Here is a 19067-nt window from a genome sequence, read left to right as displayed (position 1 = left end):
AAGAATTGCGGGAGCCACTATATGTGTATAGAATGAAAATATTATATTTTTGCATCGCCACCTCTTCACTTTATTCCCATCTTTCCCGTATACTTATACCGGCCGTGATAATTCTATCACGGACGCGTACATGGAATTCACGAGATTGTTCTTTCGCGGGGGTCGTTTATAAGGAAATGATCGCGCGAGTTTATCAGTCACGCACCGTTGCGCGGGCAACGACGATTCGTTTCGTGCCGTTCGCGTCGACATCGCGCGCCTCTCGCCCACGCGCGATTCTTTATACGAACAAATTCTAAGAGCGCGGCCCCGCTTTCGCGTGACGCATTATTTGTTTTAACACGAGAATAAGTCCGGCCGCGATCTACAACACGTTGGCCTCAATGGAGGATTTCCTCGGTGGGAGGGGAGTCGATTCTCTTGAGTTCGTCAACCGGTCTAATTTATCCAAAGTATATGTATCAAAATTTAATCGCTTCTGCATCTTTCTTTTCTTTTTTTTTTTCTCAAAAAGAAGCAATGTCAGTTTATTAAAATACACACATTAATCTGAATATATCAATTAAATATTTTAAAGTTATTTTTTAAACGATTAAAAAGACAGGGCAATCCTCCATCTTGGGAATTTTGGGAAACGAAATTATGCCGAACTTTCGTTTTCGTCAATCAACGGCATTCGGTATCAACGGCAAACAAAAAAAAACGAACGTGCTCTTTCGCGCGGGACGTAGGCGGCGACGCTGCCCCAGCCCCCAATTCGCGTCCCGACGGACGCTTTTCGCTAACGACGCTGCCGCGCATTCGGCGATTAATGTCTAATTAAATTCATTAAATTTAGGCGAAACGGCGCACGGCGTATACGGCGCCCGGCGCCGGAGCAACCGACCGACCGCGAGGCGAGCCGAGCGCGGCCGAGCGCGGCCGAACACCCACGAGCGGCCTCGCCGGCGTCGCCGGATATTTAAGGGGCCGCCGGCGAGCCGCCGCCGCTCACTTGCTCTTTGGACGGGAACGAGACACGGTTTGCGAGGCGCGCGCGAGTATCGAATATCCCAGTATACACCGGTTTCCCTAGATTCGCGATCGAAATTCGTGCTTCGACGGGCGCGCGAAGGGTCCTCGTCAAGTGATACACACACATATATATATATATATATATATATATACACACCAGTGTACAAAAGAGAGTGCTGCCCGGGGCGAGAAACATGGCCGACAGTGGTATCAAGCGCAACATTCCCATCAAACTCGGTGACTTCAGCGTGATCGACACCGAGTTCTCCAACATACGCGAGCGTTTCGACGCCGAGATGAGGAAGATGGAGGACGAGATGTCGCGGTTCCGCAGCGAGCTGATGAACCGCGAGAGCAACAACTTCTTCAAGAGCACCACCAGGTACGTCAACCCCCGTGTTGTCTCTCTTTCTTCTCTCTCTCTCTCTCTCTCTCTTTCTCTTTCTCGCGAGACGCCTAGCCTTTCGGAATCGCACCGGCTACGCGATGGTTTCTCTCGCGCGCGTCTGCCTACGTGTATAAATTTGTAAATTCGTAGTTTTACGCATCGACAGTTCGGCCAAAGCTTTCGTTTCCCATCGGCCGACGGTTCGAACGCTCGCTCGCGTCGGCGATTGATATACGGGGTGTTTACTGGCGCGACGCCGGCGCCGGCACACCGGTGACGTTCCGTCGCGTCGTCCTTCGAGTTCGAGGAATTATACGCGAGCGGAAATTACTGTGCACGAGACGCGTGCATCGGCGCGCGGAGAAAGATCGACAAGGATCCAGCGTGGGTCGCGGATAATACGGTTTACATTGGAGGTACATCGATCCTTCGAAACGTACGAATCAATCCAATTTATTTGATCTGTCGTATAGCTGCGACGCGCGAGAGAGAGTGACCCTCGTATACCCTTGAATTCTTTCTCTTATTTTCGCTCGATCGTATCGATGTGTGCTCGCAAGATTTTACGTTCGCTTTACTTATTTCCGATATGCTCTTTCGCGAGGAATTTTATTATTTCGCTCGATGCGGCACGTCCCACGTCCGGCATTGAAATTACTCGCGATCGAAGATCACCGACGATTATTGTTATTGACAGCCGGGAGTTTACGTCTATCGATGTGTCTGGAAGAAAATGTTTCTTTTCGCGATAGAGATACCGTCGGTCGCGTCAATATTTTGTTTTGCTATACGAGTTCCGTTTCGCAACTCGACGGTCGAACGATTAAAGAGAGATTAGCAATCTACCGATCGATCGTACGCGTTATCGTGCAAATGCACGTCAACGTTTCAAGACGATGACTCGAGAGTAATTTAGAAATAAGGAGCGTCGTGCGGTATCGCAGATACGTACGATAAATTATCTTCGATCGCGAGGGATCGGAGAATATATATAGGCCGGCAAAATTTGGCGGAAGGATAATCCGCGTGGTAGGTATGGAAAAACAGATGATGTGTCAGCTCGTCGCGTTAAGAGACTCCCCGACATAAAACCGCTCATTCGCGTGATTAATTAATTTACGTCGTCGCTGCATGCCTTGTCAAAACTCGGAATGTTCCGATCTTGGACTGATATACTACGTTTACCCGTTACCGCGAGCGTTACTTCTGTTTACGCGGAGTAAATTATCGTAAGTTACTACAGAAGTAACGCTCGCGTAAACGTACGGTATAATTTCAGTAACGTTTAGTGTCATCGTGCGTCACATCGAAAAACGTACGGAATAATAAATTTACTTGAAGTTTCCGTAAAAATATACAGCTTTTCTTTGTCACGAAACGCCGTGTCAGAAAATCTAATAAAAATAAATTTATTGGAACATGAGCTTCCGTAAAGATATATACAGTTTTTCTTTATTACGAAACCATTGGTGACCGTCGCAAGAACGAGTTGCACAGAAGGCGATTTCGCGCCGTGGATTTTTTCCGTGGGGGAGCACGCGATTCGGTCGCCGCAACGATTCGCGGATTGGCTCTGCATTTTTGCATCGATACAGCCGTTTCGCGCATTCCAGTTTCTATTTATAGAGATTCCGTCACTGCACTCGCGGGGCACCGGGAGAGTTCCCTTTGGCGGCTCGGCCGAGCGGAGCGGAGAGCGAGGCGGACGATCTCCGGCGAGTGCGTGCGTTGGAAATTTGCATGCTCGTATATAGCTATCGCCCGTGAAACTTTCGTCGTCGAAAGCGCTTGATTATCGCGACAATGACGTTCAGGCCGCACCGTCATTCGCGAGATGCTCTCGAACTCATTTCATATACTTGGTTGCAAACGCCGCGTTGCTACCTGGATTAAACAAGGCCAAGTCGTGCCTAAAATTGAGCCTTTCTTTTCTTACGAGGCAATATAATTTACAAAAAAAATTTGTCGCGTTCATACACGTTCGTTTTACGTCACGTTCGTTCACAGACCGGGCAGTCCAGTCCAGCGGGATCGAGAGACCCTCGAGTTTTACGCCGGCAAACGACGATTGTGTTTCGTCACACGACGGGGACATTCCTCAGTCTAAACCCGGCATACGTATATTTAAAATGTGGGAAACGCGACTGTGTACCGGTATACGTGTCGCTCGCGGGATTACAAGCGATGTCTATTACGCAATTACACCGCACGCGTCTCGTTGAATGCACAACGGACGCGTTCACACTGCATTTTCGACGGCACAGCGATACGCACGCGCGGGCGCATCCTCTGAATACGGCATTGTCGTCGTTTCGAAACGGTCAGTTTGAAAAAGCGAGACGGGAACACGGAAGAAGAATGAACATAATGTTCGATTCCGGGATTCTCCGCCCAATCAAAATAAATTCGGTCAACGCGTACTCGTTTTTCCCGAGTTCGTACTCGTTTCAGAAACATTGGTCTACGTTGGAAATTACATTTGTTGAAATTATTTATTCTTGACACTATTATTCTCGTAATGGATGTGCTGCATTATGCATAATGCAATCGTTGCGTCGCGCACGTGGCGGCGCAAATTAATGTTTTTCTACGTAGTACCCGAGATGAGGTTGATATATTTGTGATATATATATATATATTTTTTTTTTTACGTAGATGCACACTTACGGTGCATCACGTTATTACGTCAACGCGGCCTTGACATTGTATCGCGTTGCACGATCGCGAACGGCCCCCACTGGAATCAAGCACCGAATCGCGGCGCAGGAAAGGTGTGAGGAGCTTGCAGGGATCCTAGACGAGCGGATTTTACGCAGTAATTTTTACATCGTCGAGGCAGCCGTCGAGGCATCGTCGCAGTTCGCGCTTTAAAGCGAGAAACGCTCGGTCGTGACACGGTATCTCGTCGCCGAGGCAAGGATCTCGCGATGATCCCGGACGAGGATTTTTACCCTCCCACGCATAAAACGGTCATCAAGTTGCGGTACGTTGCCTCGTGCGAATTCTCGTCCGAACGCATTTATGTTAACATTAGTTTTTTTTTTATCAATTCGCTTCGACAGGTCCATTACTCAGCGACTTGCTCGTGCAAAGAACCATTTTGCCTCGCAATTCATTAAATTATTTTGATGTACAATTTTTCGATTTATATTATCGATTAAATAGAGATGTATTTGTTTCTTAACTTTATATTACCGCTTCCTTTTCGTGACGCGACTTGAGATTTTGATCCTACGAATCATAGCTAGATATTTTTCGAGAAACGCCGCGTCATGCGTCATTGACATAAAAGAGATTCTGACGCGTGTGTCTAATAAATATGCGCCGCTCGGCGTCGATCTCGGCATTCTCGATGGATCACTCGTGGGAGGTGAATATGGTCCATTGCGAAGTCCGAATAATCACGTGCTCCTGACGTAATTCTTGTGCTCAGGGACGGTTACCGCAAATAGACAAGCGCGGATGGCACATCGCGTAGAGTGGCGAGTCTTCGTCGCGGACGTGTTATTAACGTATAGCCTGTCTACTTATTGATATAGACAGCGAGAGATAAAGATGATGTTATCGACTCTTCGTGCACCTGCTCGGGGATTCCGATTCTTTTTATTTTTCATTGCTACTTGAATTTCAACTAAATTAATAATTCGATCGAGAATTGCGAATCGATAAAGCAAAGTCACCGAATTATCTTGAAAGAGCAAATATCTTCCGACGTGTATCTATAAATTTCTCATTTTATAATAGGGGAAACTTGTGATATGTTTCTCGACAGGAAATCAATAATTGAACTCCCAACATTGTGCTTCTTCACCTTTTTGCTTCGGAGAATACGGAGATACGCGAGATAAACATTTTATCAATCTCCGATATCGTGCGGCAGGTATAGCTTCCGGATAGACGAGCCAGACCTTCGGACAGCGCAGCAACGGGAAATTATCTCTCATAGACGGGGCAATAGCTCGCTAATTGACTTTGGTGAACAATGCTAAACTTCATGCTTGAACTTTCGCGAATAACTGACGTACTGTCGGCAGGCATCGCGATCGAAGACTCGAGCAACGCGATGCATGCGCGCCAAAGGGAGATTCACTTTCCGTTCTCGCACGCTTTCCCACACACGCGCTGTTTTGTCTCGTAGTACAACTATACGGTCTTTCCGTTACACGATGTGCCGGTGACGTATAACTGACTGTGAGTTAAGCGATTCATTGACTTCTAGCCGACGATTGGCATCGCGTAATGGCTAAATATGATTCTGCCCAAACGTGCTCGTAGCGTTGATTATCTCATTCGATAGAGATCGGTTAGTTTAGATATGATTTGCGACGCGGATAATAAATGCTCTCTGTCATTCGTTGAACAAGTTGAAAGATGATAAATAACAATAATTGTTTCTATCATTCTATCTCATTAGAAATTTATATATCATTTTCTGACATTTTGCACATTTTGAATACTTTGTATAATAATACAATAAAATAAATATTAAAGTAATATATATGCTAATATTTCAGTTGAATTCGATCTCCTATCGGGAAACAAAAAAGTCCCTTAATATTTCTTTGTCTAATATTTATATATTCCATTTTTGTTATGTCCTGTCACGTCACATGAGAACGAAGAATACTCGGATATGATTTTACAATTTCTGCGGTAAAAACGTGCTCGAATTGGTACTTTAATATGAAATTGTGAGTATCTGATACTTCGAGACTGATAAATAAAGTTATACCAATCATCCTCAACGATTTCAAGTAATAAACGTAGCTAGAAACACAAATTAGATAAAATACCGCCGACTTACTCTTATCAACGACGAGTCCGCTGCTGTTTTATGTTAACATTTATTATAACTTTTTTCGAGAACACATGCCCCTTTTTCTATATAAAAAAATATAATGATGCCAAAATCATCTTTATTTCTTAAATATTAATTTTATATCAATGATATATGTATTCGATTAAATAATGTAAAAGACGGTCACTACGGCGCGCAAAATAATGGATTTACTCCGACGAGTCTAGTTTTGTAAGAGCCGCCGCGCTACGGTTGACCTCCTCTCTCGATTTCATGAGACGAGATCCGACCTTTCTCTTGTCTGGCGTAATTGTTCTCTGCCGCATTTCTTTCCCACTCTTTCCCACGCAACTTTCCTGCGGTTTTACTTCGCGCTTTACTCGCGGCCCCTTCGCGCTTCCCGTTGGGAAGCGAACGTCCCGTGACATTTAAATGTTACGAGTCTAGATTCAATCAGAAGTCGATGGTAATGTATATTTCGGATTTCCGTAAAGTATAAACTATGTATAATGCATTTTCGATAATAGATTTGTCGAAAAATCGCGCGTGAGCTGAGATGAATTTATTGACGGCAATCTTTGTTCGATACCTTTACGCACGAAGAGAATAAAACGTGGAAAACAGTCTTTATTACTGCCAAACACGTGATATCGCGTGACGGGATGCAGTGACATTTCGTTCTTGGAATCGTTTTACTCCTGTCATAGAATTTATTCGACCATCGGGAAACTTTATAAATGTCGTACACAATCTCATTTCTCTCGAACATTAATTTCTGTTTGCGGGATTTCTGTATTATCTTTCGTAAAATATAATTTTTACTCCTGAAAGAGCAAAACATTTTCTGAAGAACATAGACTTACAAAAGTTTATAAAATTTACAGTATTTTTAAATACGTTATAATAACAGAGGAATTTTGTATAAAAATTTGCGAAAATTTGTATATATATATATATCACGATAAATCAGCTCTTTAGATTTATATAAATTATAAACGAATTATAGTCCATGACTATTTACGATGTTAACATCAGCTATATAGATTCGCCTAACTTACGTAAAGTGGAGGCACTAATTGTAAGATTTATTTCGAAGCGTAAACTTCGAGGAACGATAGATGGAGACTGGAAAATGGCGATGCAGTAGAATTGTTTTACTGGTTTAAATCGAAGTTAATTCTACGAGGAAGGTAACCCGAATAAACATGACTTGAGAAATCGCGATCACCCTCGCTGCAAGTACCGGCTGCGACGACGTAATTACGTACTATTTATAGTATCCTCCGTGGTGGGTCGACGACCTCTCCAAAGACAAGGCAAGGCACTTCCGGTTATCGTGATATTTAGTTCGAAAGTCACGTTATTTCGCGCGGAGCTATACAAATAATCTTATCTCTCGCGCGCAAAAGTACGCTTACGATCGATCGGAATCCTCTCGGGAGACCATCAAGTTTAGTATCGATTATCACAGCGGTAATTAAGTGTAACGTCGACCTCCGTGAAGAAATGCAGGTACTCGTTCGATAAATTTCGTTTTTATCCTAAATGAAACGTTCTTTTTCTTTTACACAAGTATAGGTAGAACGAATAAGTTTTATTACACGTACATACATATGTATTTGCCGAGTGCGCTTATTAATTTCTTAAGTTGTACAAATAATTTGTATATAGCCTTTACGATTAATTTGCTGCGTGTTTGACGTGTGTCGATTGTCTTACCGCTTTTTCTCCTTTTTTCGAAGCGATTTGCCAGCATTCGTGAATATTTAAGATTTGCAGATAGAAAATTTTAGTCATATAGTTTTTAGTACGTATATGTGATGAGATTTTTATTCGTAAGAGTTTAGCGCTGATTTCTATGATTCATATACGAACTTCTATGATTTATTTTTCTTTATTTTTATAATTTTATAGCATACGAGGTCTTATCGATATGAAAATATGACAAAAATAATAAAACTTGTAAGATTATTTTTTTCGCAGTTCAACTTTGAACACTCTTAAGGAGTACTGTGGCATTTTTGATCAGCAAGAATTAAAATACGGTGCAAAAATAGCAGCAGATTAAAAAAAAAAAAAAAACAAAGTTTCAATTAAATCTTGCTGGGAACGTCGCTCGCTCACTGTTTCTTGGTGTAGATAATCGCTCTTAATATCATGCTTATATTAATCTATTAAAATAACGTACGACTTTTTATATTTCGAAGCGGTATTTCTTTGCCAAAAATTAACGTTCGGAAAATTGGGACAATGATGTCGGCAAATCATAATTTGAACGAGAATGGTTTTCATCAACGGCGAATAATCGCTGAACAGTTACTCGTCGGTTAAACAATCATTGTTACGACGCTAAAGATAGAACGTAGTCATGAATTTCTATAACCTGGTTAGTTCTAATAGATTCTCAAATAGATTCGACTGGTTTACGTTGGGAAGGACTGGTGCTTGTTGATGAAGATAACAAATAGCGAACAAGAGTTATTTGTCGTTGGGTTGAAACCAGGAAGTTCGGAAAGGATCTAAGATCTTACAATAGAACAACTGACGAATAACTGTTAATCGCCGGTGAAATCCAATTTGGGGAATCTGCGGGACGGAGAGAGATTAATCGACCGCCAAGAAACACAGAAGCGAAGACGACGTAATCGCGTGGATTAACGTTAAACTCACGGACGACTCAGTAATCCATGAGAGTTAACCGATATAAAATAATAACAAATCCCTCTTCCCCTGCGCTCGACTACCGTCTCGCCTACCGAATGGCTCTCCGCATTGGCACGTGACTAACTATGAAGTCGGCATCACACGAGCAGCAGCGAGCACCGCACGTCGACGACCTCGAAGACCGAAGGTTGGGACAAGGTCGACCCTGCAGCACCGCCGAAGCGGTCCGCGTTCGACAGCTTCAAAAGGTGACGACTCTATAGAGAAACGAAAAGAAAACGAAAAACGCACAGAAAAACCTGAAAAAACGGAGTCGATCGATGTAGGGACGATCAGACCATGGGATCGGAAGATGTTGCGAGGGCGCGCATCCCCGATTAAATTTATAAAGCTTGCCGGAGGACCAAGTAGATCGACGATTCGTTTTGAATTAGCAGTAGTAAATTAGATCGCACCTTTTTACGTTACCTCCCAGCCGAAATATTTATCCCGCACTGTATCGTTTATTTCTCTCGTTTGTCTTTAATCCTTTGTAGGACGAAGTGAACTTGAAGAATAAGATTGGTTAACGATTTGAACTCGAGATGCGTTCAAATAATTCGGACCTGGTTAGGAACAAGAAAGTATTACATTCGATCGTTGTATGGTTTGATTATACAAAGAAAATTCGAAAAATTAAGGATTTATTTGCGTAATTGGTTATTTTCTTCAACGTTAAATTGCTAAATATATTCATTACGTTAATACGTTAACGTGTAAATGTGTGGGCAGATAAGAACGAAAATCTAAACGTAAAAAATTAATAGCGTTGCAACGTTTTCTACAAAGGGTTAACGTAGTTGTAATCGCGCCTGGGCGAGTGCAACGAACGAACAAATGTCTGCACGTTTTGTGACCTCACACTCGGGACAGTGAATATATCATTGCCCTCTTACGATTCATATACCTTATGTTCCTCACTGTTCTGCATAGATCGCATAGTGCTGCGTGCAAGAGTTAGAGTAAAATGCCAGTTTGGTTAACGTTAGAAAGAGCAAAGCGTGTGAATTAATCGTCAACTAACATTTCCATAAAATAACTCGATTTTCTTATACTAAATTATGCAATTTTTTACCTTACCTATTTCTGTGAGTGTGTGTATGTGTGACGATAATGAAAATTGTTACGTGAAATATGCTGGCCTTTTTAGCGTTAACGCACGACTTTATGTTAACGTCAGTCTCTGCGTGTACTTATTTAATTTGTCCATCCATCGTCACCGTAAGTAAGGCTTCATACTATCGCACCGCACCGACAGTAGTGTATAGTCAACAGGTCTTAAGTTAACGGTTACGGATCCGACGTCGCTCATCATCGCATCAATGTGCCTGACATCTCATTGTCCATTTAGACCTTACGCGCGAGTGACATTCGTCGGCGATAATCGAGGCTCTTGTTTTTTTAAATTACAGCACCACCACGCAACAGAGCACTCAGAACAGTTCTCTGAGTCCTCAGCACGACCATGCCTGGCTGGATGGCCTCAACAGTCCTCTCATCCAGGACGAGGGTGACAGCAAGATGCTGAAGCTGCGCTTCGACGTTTCGCAATACACGCCCGAGGAAATCGTCGTCAAGACTGTGGACAACAAGCTATTGGTGAGTGAAAATATCGTTAAAGTTCAGGCCCAGCCACGAAACTGGAAAACTTATAACGGGGCGATCCAATCGGCGCGCGGCGTTTGTTCGTCGAGCGTACATTTGTCGACTGTGAACGTTATAGAAAGATATTCGACGTCGACGTCGAAATCGAAGATATTTTATTCTCTCTCAAATTTCTTTTTCAATAATATCCTTGAGAATTAGTAGCCGAAGTCTATGGCTAAGACGTATATAAATTGATTTATTCGAACAATAGCTATCTATTACTCGGAGCCTAAATCTTTCGATTTATTGACGCGCGATTTCTCCCAGTTTATCTGGCAACCCGAAATTATTATACGGTTGACTCATCACGCGCGATGTGCGCCGGAACGATCTCTTGCACAACTTGGCAAGGTGCAAATCTGGCTCAAGTTTTTGCGCAATTGGCGAGGATTGGCGCGACACAAAGTTCGTCACGCACAATGTACTGTCATAAAATGAAATTAATTACTTGCAAATTGCGCGCCATCAGTTTTTCATATAGATGTATTAATTTACACAGTTCGCTAGTTTATGTTCGCCGAGGAATAATTGACTTGGAAAATATTCGAGAATCAACATCTTCTCGTACTAAAGAAGCTAAAGATTCGAGTAAACATAAATTTATTATCTCCCGAGTCAATTATTGCTAAATAAAAATGTAAATTTAGTCGTGACAGTATACATATATAGTATCTCTCTCTCTCTCTCTCTCTCTCTCTCTCTCTCTCTCTCTCTCTCTCTCTCTCTCTCTCTCTCTCTCAAGAAACTTGCATTTAGGTATTATACCCGGTGCAAGGGACGGAATGCGGAATACTTGTCAGTACTTGCGGATCTTGATGAACTATGTAGAGCATTGTAATTGATTGCGTGACGTCACTTCCCGCCAGGAGAGCGGCCTCATCGAGTAACGCGATCGAATTCGTACGAAGGGCAGTCTCATTTCGCTTCGCGGTTCTGACTCCGCGATTGGCTCCGTCGCGAAATGATAACTTTATTCCACTCGAACGGTATAGGCGGCAATCGATATAAATTCAACAACTTATGCGACGCGCCTCCTCGTTCGCGGTGCCGTCGTGAAAATTAGAATTCCAGCGGCAGGAAGTGAAATATCGGGAGCGAGAATTTCTATACGCGCGCGTCTTCGAGATCCTTCTCTAACGTTCTCGCGTCGACCTGGACGGAAATAACCGTCGCCGAAAATAAATTCACGCCAGTCGTCATACCGGCGGACCGGAATAATGTTCGGCCATTGTGAACAAACAAGCCGAACGCCCGAGATGCGGGACGATGCGATTACGCTTTATGAATTACACAAGAGACGCGTGGTCGCGTAAACATATTTCGGCAGAAGCGACATGGAATAACACTATTTTTCACCGAGACGTTAAAAATGTTGGAAAGTAAATTTGCGCGTGACAAGAGCGCAATCACTTTCGTTCGCCCGAGAAAATTTATAAATGTCATTTCCCGTTCGCCGTACGATATCCGGCTTTTCTTTTTGCAATATGAGACTAATCGTAATATAATCATTGAATGATTTGTCTATTTCAATAAGAGAGGCAATAGAGCGGAAATTGGGTACTCTTTCTCTCTCTCGCTTGAGCACGGCTATTGCAAAAGTTGTTCTACCGTTATGCACGAGATCGGATGATGAGGTCATTGTACCATCGTACCTCCCATTCTTCGCGATGAAAGAAAGATCGTAATGATGTAAGATCCGTCGAGGAACAAGGCACGGTGTTATTCTGATGATTTATTCGAACAAGCGATCGGCCGATACCCCTTCAATTTCATTTCACGATCTCTTAAAAATCGTGATCTTGTACCGGACGTTCCAAAAGTCGCGCTCTTTCATTCGATTAGAGTTTATAGACTGGGAGTTGACTTCTCCTTAAAAAGATATTTTTTTTATCATTGTTTTTCTTATTGTTATAGTGTCGACTTCAAACGTAGTTTGTAGTAGCTCGATGGGGAAGTGCGCGGCTGTCAAAACATCTCCTGGATTGTCTGTTACTCCTCCTGTCAATTCGAAGCGGTATTCTCATTCTTGATTCGTTTCTACTCCCATTCGTCGTCTGGCCATCTTATCTTACTCGAAAACGAGGTCGGCATATCAACGCTCGAATAAATTCTTTATCCACCTCGATATTTGTTATATTCCTCGAAAGTTCCGTCGCTCACGTTTGCAACCCAATTTTTCGTTCGATCGATCTCTTTTTTTGCCGAGTACAACCCGGCGATTCGAAAAAAAAGTCGATCAATTTATCTTCGCGACAAGGGAGGTCCTTCTCTCTGAAGTAATTTCGAGGGAATGGGAGCAGTCTTCTCCATAAACGGGATTCGCCGGACGGAAACCTGACGGCAACGGAGAACTCGAAACTGCCTGTCGTGTAACGTGGTCAGGGTCTGGCGAATTCAGGTCGGCTACGCATCGCGAGCGGACCTTAAAGGGCTCGAACAAGGACAATGCTCCGAAGGACGAGAAGTCCAGGCCGGGAATGGAACGGGAGTAGAGTATTACGAATTTACGGCCAGTAGTTGACGTCATCGCAGAAGCAGCGAGAAAGCGTGTGTTTTCGTCTCCTTTTTATCATAACACGTAACATACAGATTCGTGCCAGGTATTTCGGGCATTTAATTGATGGATACGTATTGTAAAAAAAGGACCGAATGTATATTTATTGTTGATAATTGAAAAACCGCTGGAAATAATGATTAATTAAATTCAAATGGTTGTGATTACGTTAAATATTAAATTTTATTTGACGGAAGGACAGAGTTTGTCGAAGTATCCGTGTGGCTGAAAATTGTAATCGATACTCTGTACATATCGCATAATTGATTAGGTTTTATCTGATCCTGGAATAATAATCCTTTTCACTTTCGTCGTAAAAGAGCATTTAAATGTTTCGAGTTTTGATGATATTCGGGAGCTTTAATCATCGACTTATGAAAGATTCCGGTCTGTTTTCATTCGCGCAAAAGCAGAGGTGGAAGTAGCAACATCGAAATTCACGGTTATATATTTAGTTTGTGAGTCAGAGCTGCCAGTAGCTTACGTTATTTTCGACAATCGCGGCACCGAACTTTGAACAGCAACTATCACGGATAACTATTGATGTCGCGGATTTATTTTAATACAATCCCTTTTTTTTCCTTTACAAACCAAAAAGAACAAAATTATACAATTATATCTATAGAAATATTACAATAGAAATATACTATAGAAATTATACTATATAAATATGACATATAACGGTGTACAAAGTGTACCAGAAATCAAATCTCGGAAACCAATCGCAATAAGTTTTATTTTTTTCCAGATACTATTGTACATAAATTAATAAAAGAAAGAATAAAGATTCTTTTTATGTGTGTCCCAAAGATGGTTAAATAAAATAAAATAAAATAAAAATGATTGACCCCTATTTTTTATATATTCTCTGGGGCTCTGACTTTTAGTACAATCTGTATGTGATTCTGATATGAAAAATTTAAGCGTTTAAATTTCCAAGTTGCCCGAAAGTCGGTAAAATATTTGAGATCACTATCATCGTGCGTACCGTAACCCAGATCTCGTTGCCGGGCTCATCGAGCAGATCGGGGGTGCAGAAGTTTGGCAAATCGGTCACTCCAATGACTGGTGGTTACAGCTGGTAGGTTTGCGTAATGCTCGTTTCTCGTAAGACGATATCCGTCACGAAAACTTAGATTCTACGAAGAGTTGGGTTACCGTAGTTCGTTCTCGGCGCCTCTCCCCTCTTTTCCGTCTTTCCATTTCATTTTCTCCTTCGCTCTCTTTTTCTTTTTCTCTCGGTCTCGCGAGGTCTATAGGGTTACTCGCGCGCGCTTTTTCCGCGGTATGGTTTTGTTCTTTTACGGTCGGCACGATCGATATCCCAAGGAGCGTAACAACAGGAGAATTGCGTTAACGGATGACCACCGTCACAAAATCTATTTCGCGGCTTGCCTGTTGGGAGAAGAAATCCCGGTACTCGACACCGATATATCTTTATACTGTTTTATTTGTCGGAGTTATTTCGAGAGGCAATCAATTGATCGAAAGACGCTCGGTAAATCAAAATATAGAAATATCAAGTATCAAATTGAAATATTTTCTCGTGGGAATAAAGAAAATTAACAATGAGAATTATTAAACAACGAGAGTTGGCGAGTCGCAGTCTCCCTCTATTCGCTACAGAAAATTTTGCGAGAAGCACAAGTGTTATCGAAAAGGTCAGTGAAATAATTACATCAGCTGCCTGCGTTATCTCGGCTACTTTTACATTCGTTTATTATGCGGACTGGCCGCGAAGCGGTGCCAAGGAATCCATACCTGAAAATATGCAAGGCACCCGCCTTGAAATCAAATACGAAACCCGCGCTAGAGTCTTAGGACAGTAAACAGAGGGAAGGAGAGGAAGGACATGTGATGAACAGACGGGGTTGAATCTGAGTCAATTTTTTACCTGGCGCAAGGTTAAGGTAACGCTTATTTCGTTCGTTGGCATATCGTCGCGGACGACGACAGATAGATCGAAGCGGTCGATTCGGTCGGTCTTTTCAACAACGCGAACGCGATGGAAGAGACGTTCGAGAAGCGAATCGAAGCGAACGAGTCTAACTCATTAGCGACTCTTACGTAATGCAATTAGCATGGCAGACCTCGCCTACCATTTGCGACTTCTACCTTTGATGTTATTGCCGCTCTAATGGGTGCGGCCAATATATCTCGCACCTGCATTTTTCTCGCAGCACGCGACAAAGCCATCGAAGACACGCTTCAAGAAATATCATCGCGATTAAAGACAAAAGGTCCACAAATCAAACGTTGCGATCTGGTATATTGATAGCAACCAGACGAGATGTGATCGCCGAGTTCATACTTGTGACGTTTGTCCGAGTATTCCGAATATTTCTTTGATACAAGATATATTTCTGATTGAAACAACAAAGGCATCGATTAGCATTAACAGGAATTTAATTAATTTAATTTAATTACCTTTGAAATCAATTGAACTTGAGATACAAGTTTTATTAGAAATTAGAGATTTTCTGTAGTGTCAAAAATACGGCTTTTACAAAAATTTAATTAATCTAATTAACCTTGAAATACTTAACATTAGAGATTAAGGTTTTCTGAAGTGTCTAAAATACGGATCGACAAAAGTTTAATTAATTTAATTGTGTTTTATCTTGAGGTATTTTATACTAAAGATCAAGGAGACTTTCTGAAGTGTCGAAAAGAATGGCTCGACGAATCTAGGATACTTCGTGTCTACACGCTACAAAAGCTAGTGCTAGAGGTACTCTTGTTGTTTGATCATGTGAGTCAACACTGTATATACTCGCCACCGATATTCTCTTCAAGGCGAGTCGCTCTCGCTTCGCTGTCATACAAACTCCGCGATTTCTAAATACGTCGCTGATCAAACTCGCCATTAACATGATGTAACAACGTCGTTTAACATAACAGACACTTAACGCAAAACCTAACGGCGACGCTATCTGGGAATTGTGCAATATTTGCACGTCTTCGAGCAGCAGCTATCGAAGTCCTGCACAACTTCAATCCAGAACTTTAATCAGAAATCTAGTCTTAAATGCATCAAAATATGATGATATTCCAAAGTGAGCAACTGCACACACATCCAATGGTGATAATTTTAAAAGATAACACTCTGAAAGGACGAAGGCGCATAACTTAGTGGTGCGATACGCGCTGGAGCCTGATGACGTCGACTTATACCTCATGCATATTTCATCGGGGCGCTTTTTTTTCGTTGGTAGAATCTAGGTGAACTGCTTTGCGACAAAAGAAACATCGCAACGAACGTTAACGTCTCACACGAGCGAGTTATACGTTTGAAGAATTCGAGACGCGGAGCATACAAAGGAATATACGCGCGCGTACAAGCAGCGATTCCTCTTCGTGATAAAATGCAAATTTTCATTGATCGCTGAGTCAACGAAGAGCGCTCGATAGACCCTCGTTACTAAGGAACATGGAACTCGAAACGGATATTGTAGAGAAGTGGATATATGGAGCGCTTTTTTTTTTCAATATTTTCCGGTAAAAATTTGTGGAATAGAGAACGGCAGGTTTTCGCGCCGGAAAAACGGGGTCGAGCGAGAAGAAAGATGAGTCGTAAGGATGAGCTTGACGATATCGATTCGCGTCGACGTGATGTAGATGGTAGAGGCGATGGCGGTATGGCTCGCCATCTTCCTCGTCTCGTCCTTAGTGTTCTTCCCTGCTGCGTTTCGACCCCTTTATAACTTCCATGACTCTCCCGTAAGACGCGGGCGTCCCGAGACTGTGTCGCGCGTGACTTTCATAACCCACTTTCGCCGCTGAGACGCTGTCGTCCTTTCACGGGCGACAGGCCCGGTCTTATTTTCCGCCCCGTTCTCACTGAGTTTCCGTAATCACATAGTTGTTTGTACTATTCGTACAATACTATTTGTACATAATCTTTTTTTAATCTTAAAATAAAAGAAATTTATCCATTTGAAGAATATATCATTATATATAAAATCCATATTTATTTTTATTATTAATATTTTATTATATATTTTTAATTAAAATTAAAATTTATAATTTCGGTATTTTTGTAAAGAATTATGTCAGAATTCGAACGACAGAAGTGTTGGATAAATTTCGAAAAATTCGAGAAAATTGTTTTTATGAAATACGAGTTTGTCGCTGGATATGCCGTGCTGTTTCACGTGAAGTCGGATATCCCGGTTACATCTGTAATTCAACGCGTATGTATTAGTCGCGGGTGGAAAAACGAGATCGATGTCTGACACGTTATACTATAACTTACGCGTCCACTAAGGAGACGAAACCTACGCATGGTCGAACGGAGCGCGGGCATGACTCACTGGGTCGAACGCATGAGTAATACGGTCACTATTACGGGGCACTCTCGTTGCCCTAATTCTAGATCGCTCAGGGAAATTGCTCGTTAGAGAGTCACGAAGGACACTTATCAAGTGTGTATCTTGGTTCGTTGTCGTTCGTAAAAATTCGTCCCCGATAAAGCGATAATTCTTTTTGCCGCTCGCGATAAAGGGAGAGAGAGAAACCCCTATAGCTATAGCATGACCGAAGAGCAAACATTTCTCGGGATCGTTACTCCGACGTTATTCGTAATGATAAATCAATCGCGACATGCTTTAGGCGCACGCGAGGCGAATGTTAACGAGAACTTTGTAAATTCACGTCAGTGTAAGCACGTGTAACGCATACATTCCAAGGAAATCGCAGACGAAGTATTAATACCCATTAACAGTATTTATACATTAGTAATTAATTGATGCTAATAATAAACTTGGCTGCTGGCTACAATATATTTTAGTTTCAAGGCGACAGAGACTGCCACGTTAAAAGGGCAATTGATTACAACATGGTCTGGAATTAACTTAAAAAATTTTTGTCTGATATATACATATATTCTATTATTATATCATATGTACACATAGAAGAAAAAAAAATGTTAAACCCAGCAGTTATCCAATCTATAATTCTTCAAATTGATAGCATAATTAGACCTAATAATTACATAAGGCCTTCGCGCATTTGATTGCATTTATTTGCCAATGGATCGGATCAATGTGAACAGCGATAATTGTAAAGTTCAATGTGTAACAATTATCTTATTAACGCAATGCAATTTTCGTTTGTTCAGGTTCACGCTAAGCACGAGGAGAAAACGGAGAGCAAATCAGTGTACAGGGAGTACAATCGGGAATTCCTGTTGCCGAAGGGAACCAATCCCGAGAGCATCAAGTCTTCCCTGAGCAAGGACGGCGTCCTTACCGTGGAGGCGCCCTTGCCAGCGATTGGCTCGGGCGAGAAGTTGATCCCGATCGCACACCAGTAAACCCAGTGACGAAGTTGCGGAGGGTCGATTTCTAATTTTCTGCCTCGAATTCCTCCTGTTCCAACCATCCTACGACTTACCCCAAATTGGATCTTTCCTTCGTAAGTCCTTACATCCTTCTACTATTACCTTATAGTAACTCAAAGAAGTTGATCCATTCGCGCGACAAAGTTTGACCAATTTAAACTGAATAGCAGAAAAAACGACCCCACGCCAAGTGCGCCTGGTGCGTTTCGACTTTCATGAAAGATTAAAAAAAAAGAAATGAAACGTAGAGCACAATGCTGAAGGGCTATAAATGTGAAAAGTCAGATAAAGTTTGATAAAATATTTTTCCTTTTTCATACGAGCAGCTTTATTCCTTCGATACACATGATATTTCCAATCCCCCCTCGTAGAAATAGCGTAATTTTTTTTTTTCCCCAGAAATGTGCATTGCCTTTTGAAATGGTTTATTTTAATTAGACATTTTGTTTTTTTGAAAAGCTGTGAGCTGTATTACTTACTTGTGCACTTGCGTACCAACGAGTCGAAACTCATAAATCAACGATCGTTTATAACGATTAACTTATATATGTGTTAGTTTAGGTGTACGTTAAAAGACTATAACACAATGCTTAGAATATATGATTATTATATTGATATTATT

General features: G+C 42.0%; 1 protein-coding gene across 3 annotated transcripts; it reads left to right on the top strand.

Annotated features, from left to right (window-relative positions):
- The first annotated feature begins 977 nt into the window (after positions 1-977).
- LOC143893834 (heat shock protein beta-1) lies at positions 978-18838 on the top strand. 3 transcript variants are annotated; one of them, XM_077399570.1, is made up of 4 exons: positions 978-1396; positions 8996-9112; positions 10316-10502; positions 18224-18838. In XM_077399570.1, exons 1-4 carry the CDS (start codon positions 1209-1211, stop codon positions 18416-18418), a joined length of 687 nt encoding a protein of 228 aa, XP_077255696.1. In that variant the 5' UTR covers positions 978-1208; the 3' UTR covers positions 18419-18838. The 3 variants fall into 3 exon arrangements, with proteins under 3 accessions (XP_077255696.1, XP_077255697.1, XP_077255698.1); XM_077399572.1 differs by lacking the exon at positions 978-1396 and adding an exon at positions 4254-4385; XM_077399571.1 differs by lacking the exon at positions 8996-9112 and having other exon boundaries at positions 979-1396.
- Positions 18839-19067: the final 229 nt, after the last annotated feature.

Source organism: Temnothorax americanus, unplaced genomic scaffold (genome assembly GCF_048541705.1).
Source record: "Temnothorax americanus isolate GAGA-0224 unplaced genomic scaffold, ASM4854170v1 Scaffold13, whole genome shotgun sequence".
Classification (NCBI taxonomy): Eukaryota; Metazoa; Arthropoda; class Insecta; order Hymenoptera; family Formicidae; genus Temnothorax; species Temnothorax americanus.
This window is presented reverse-complemented; position numbering and strand designations above follow the sequence as displayed.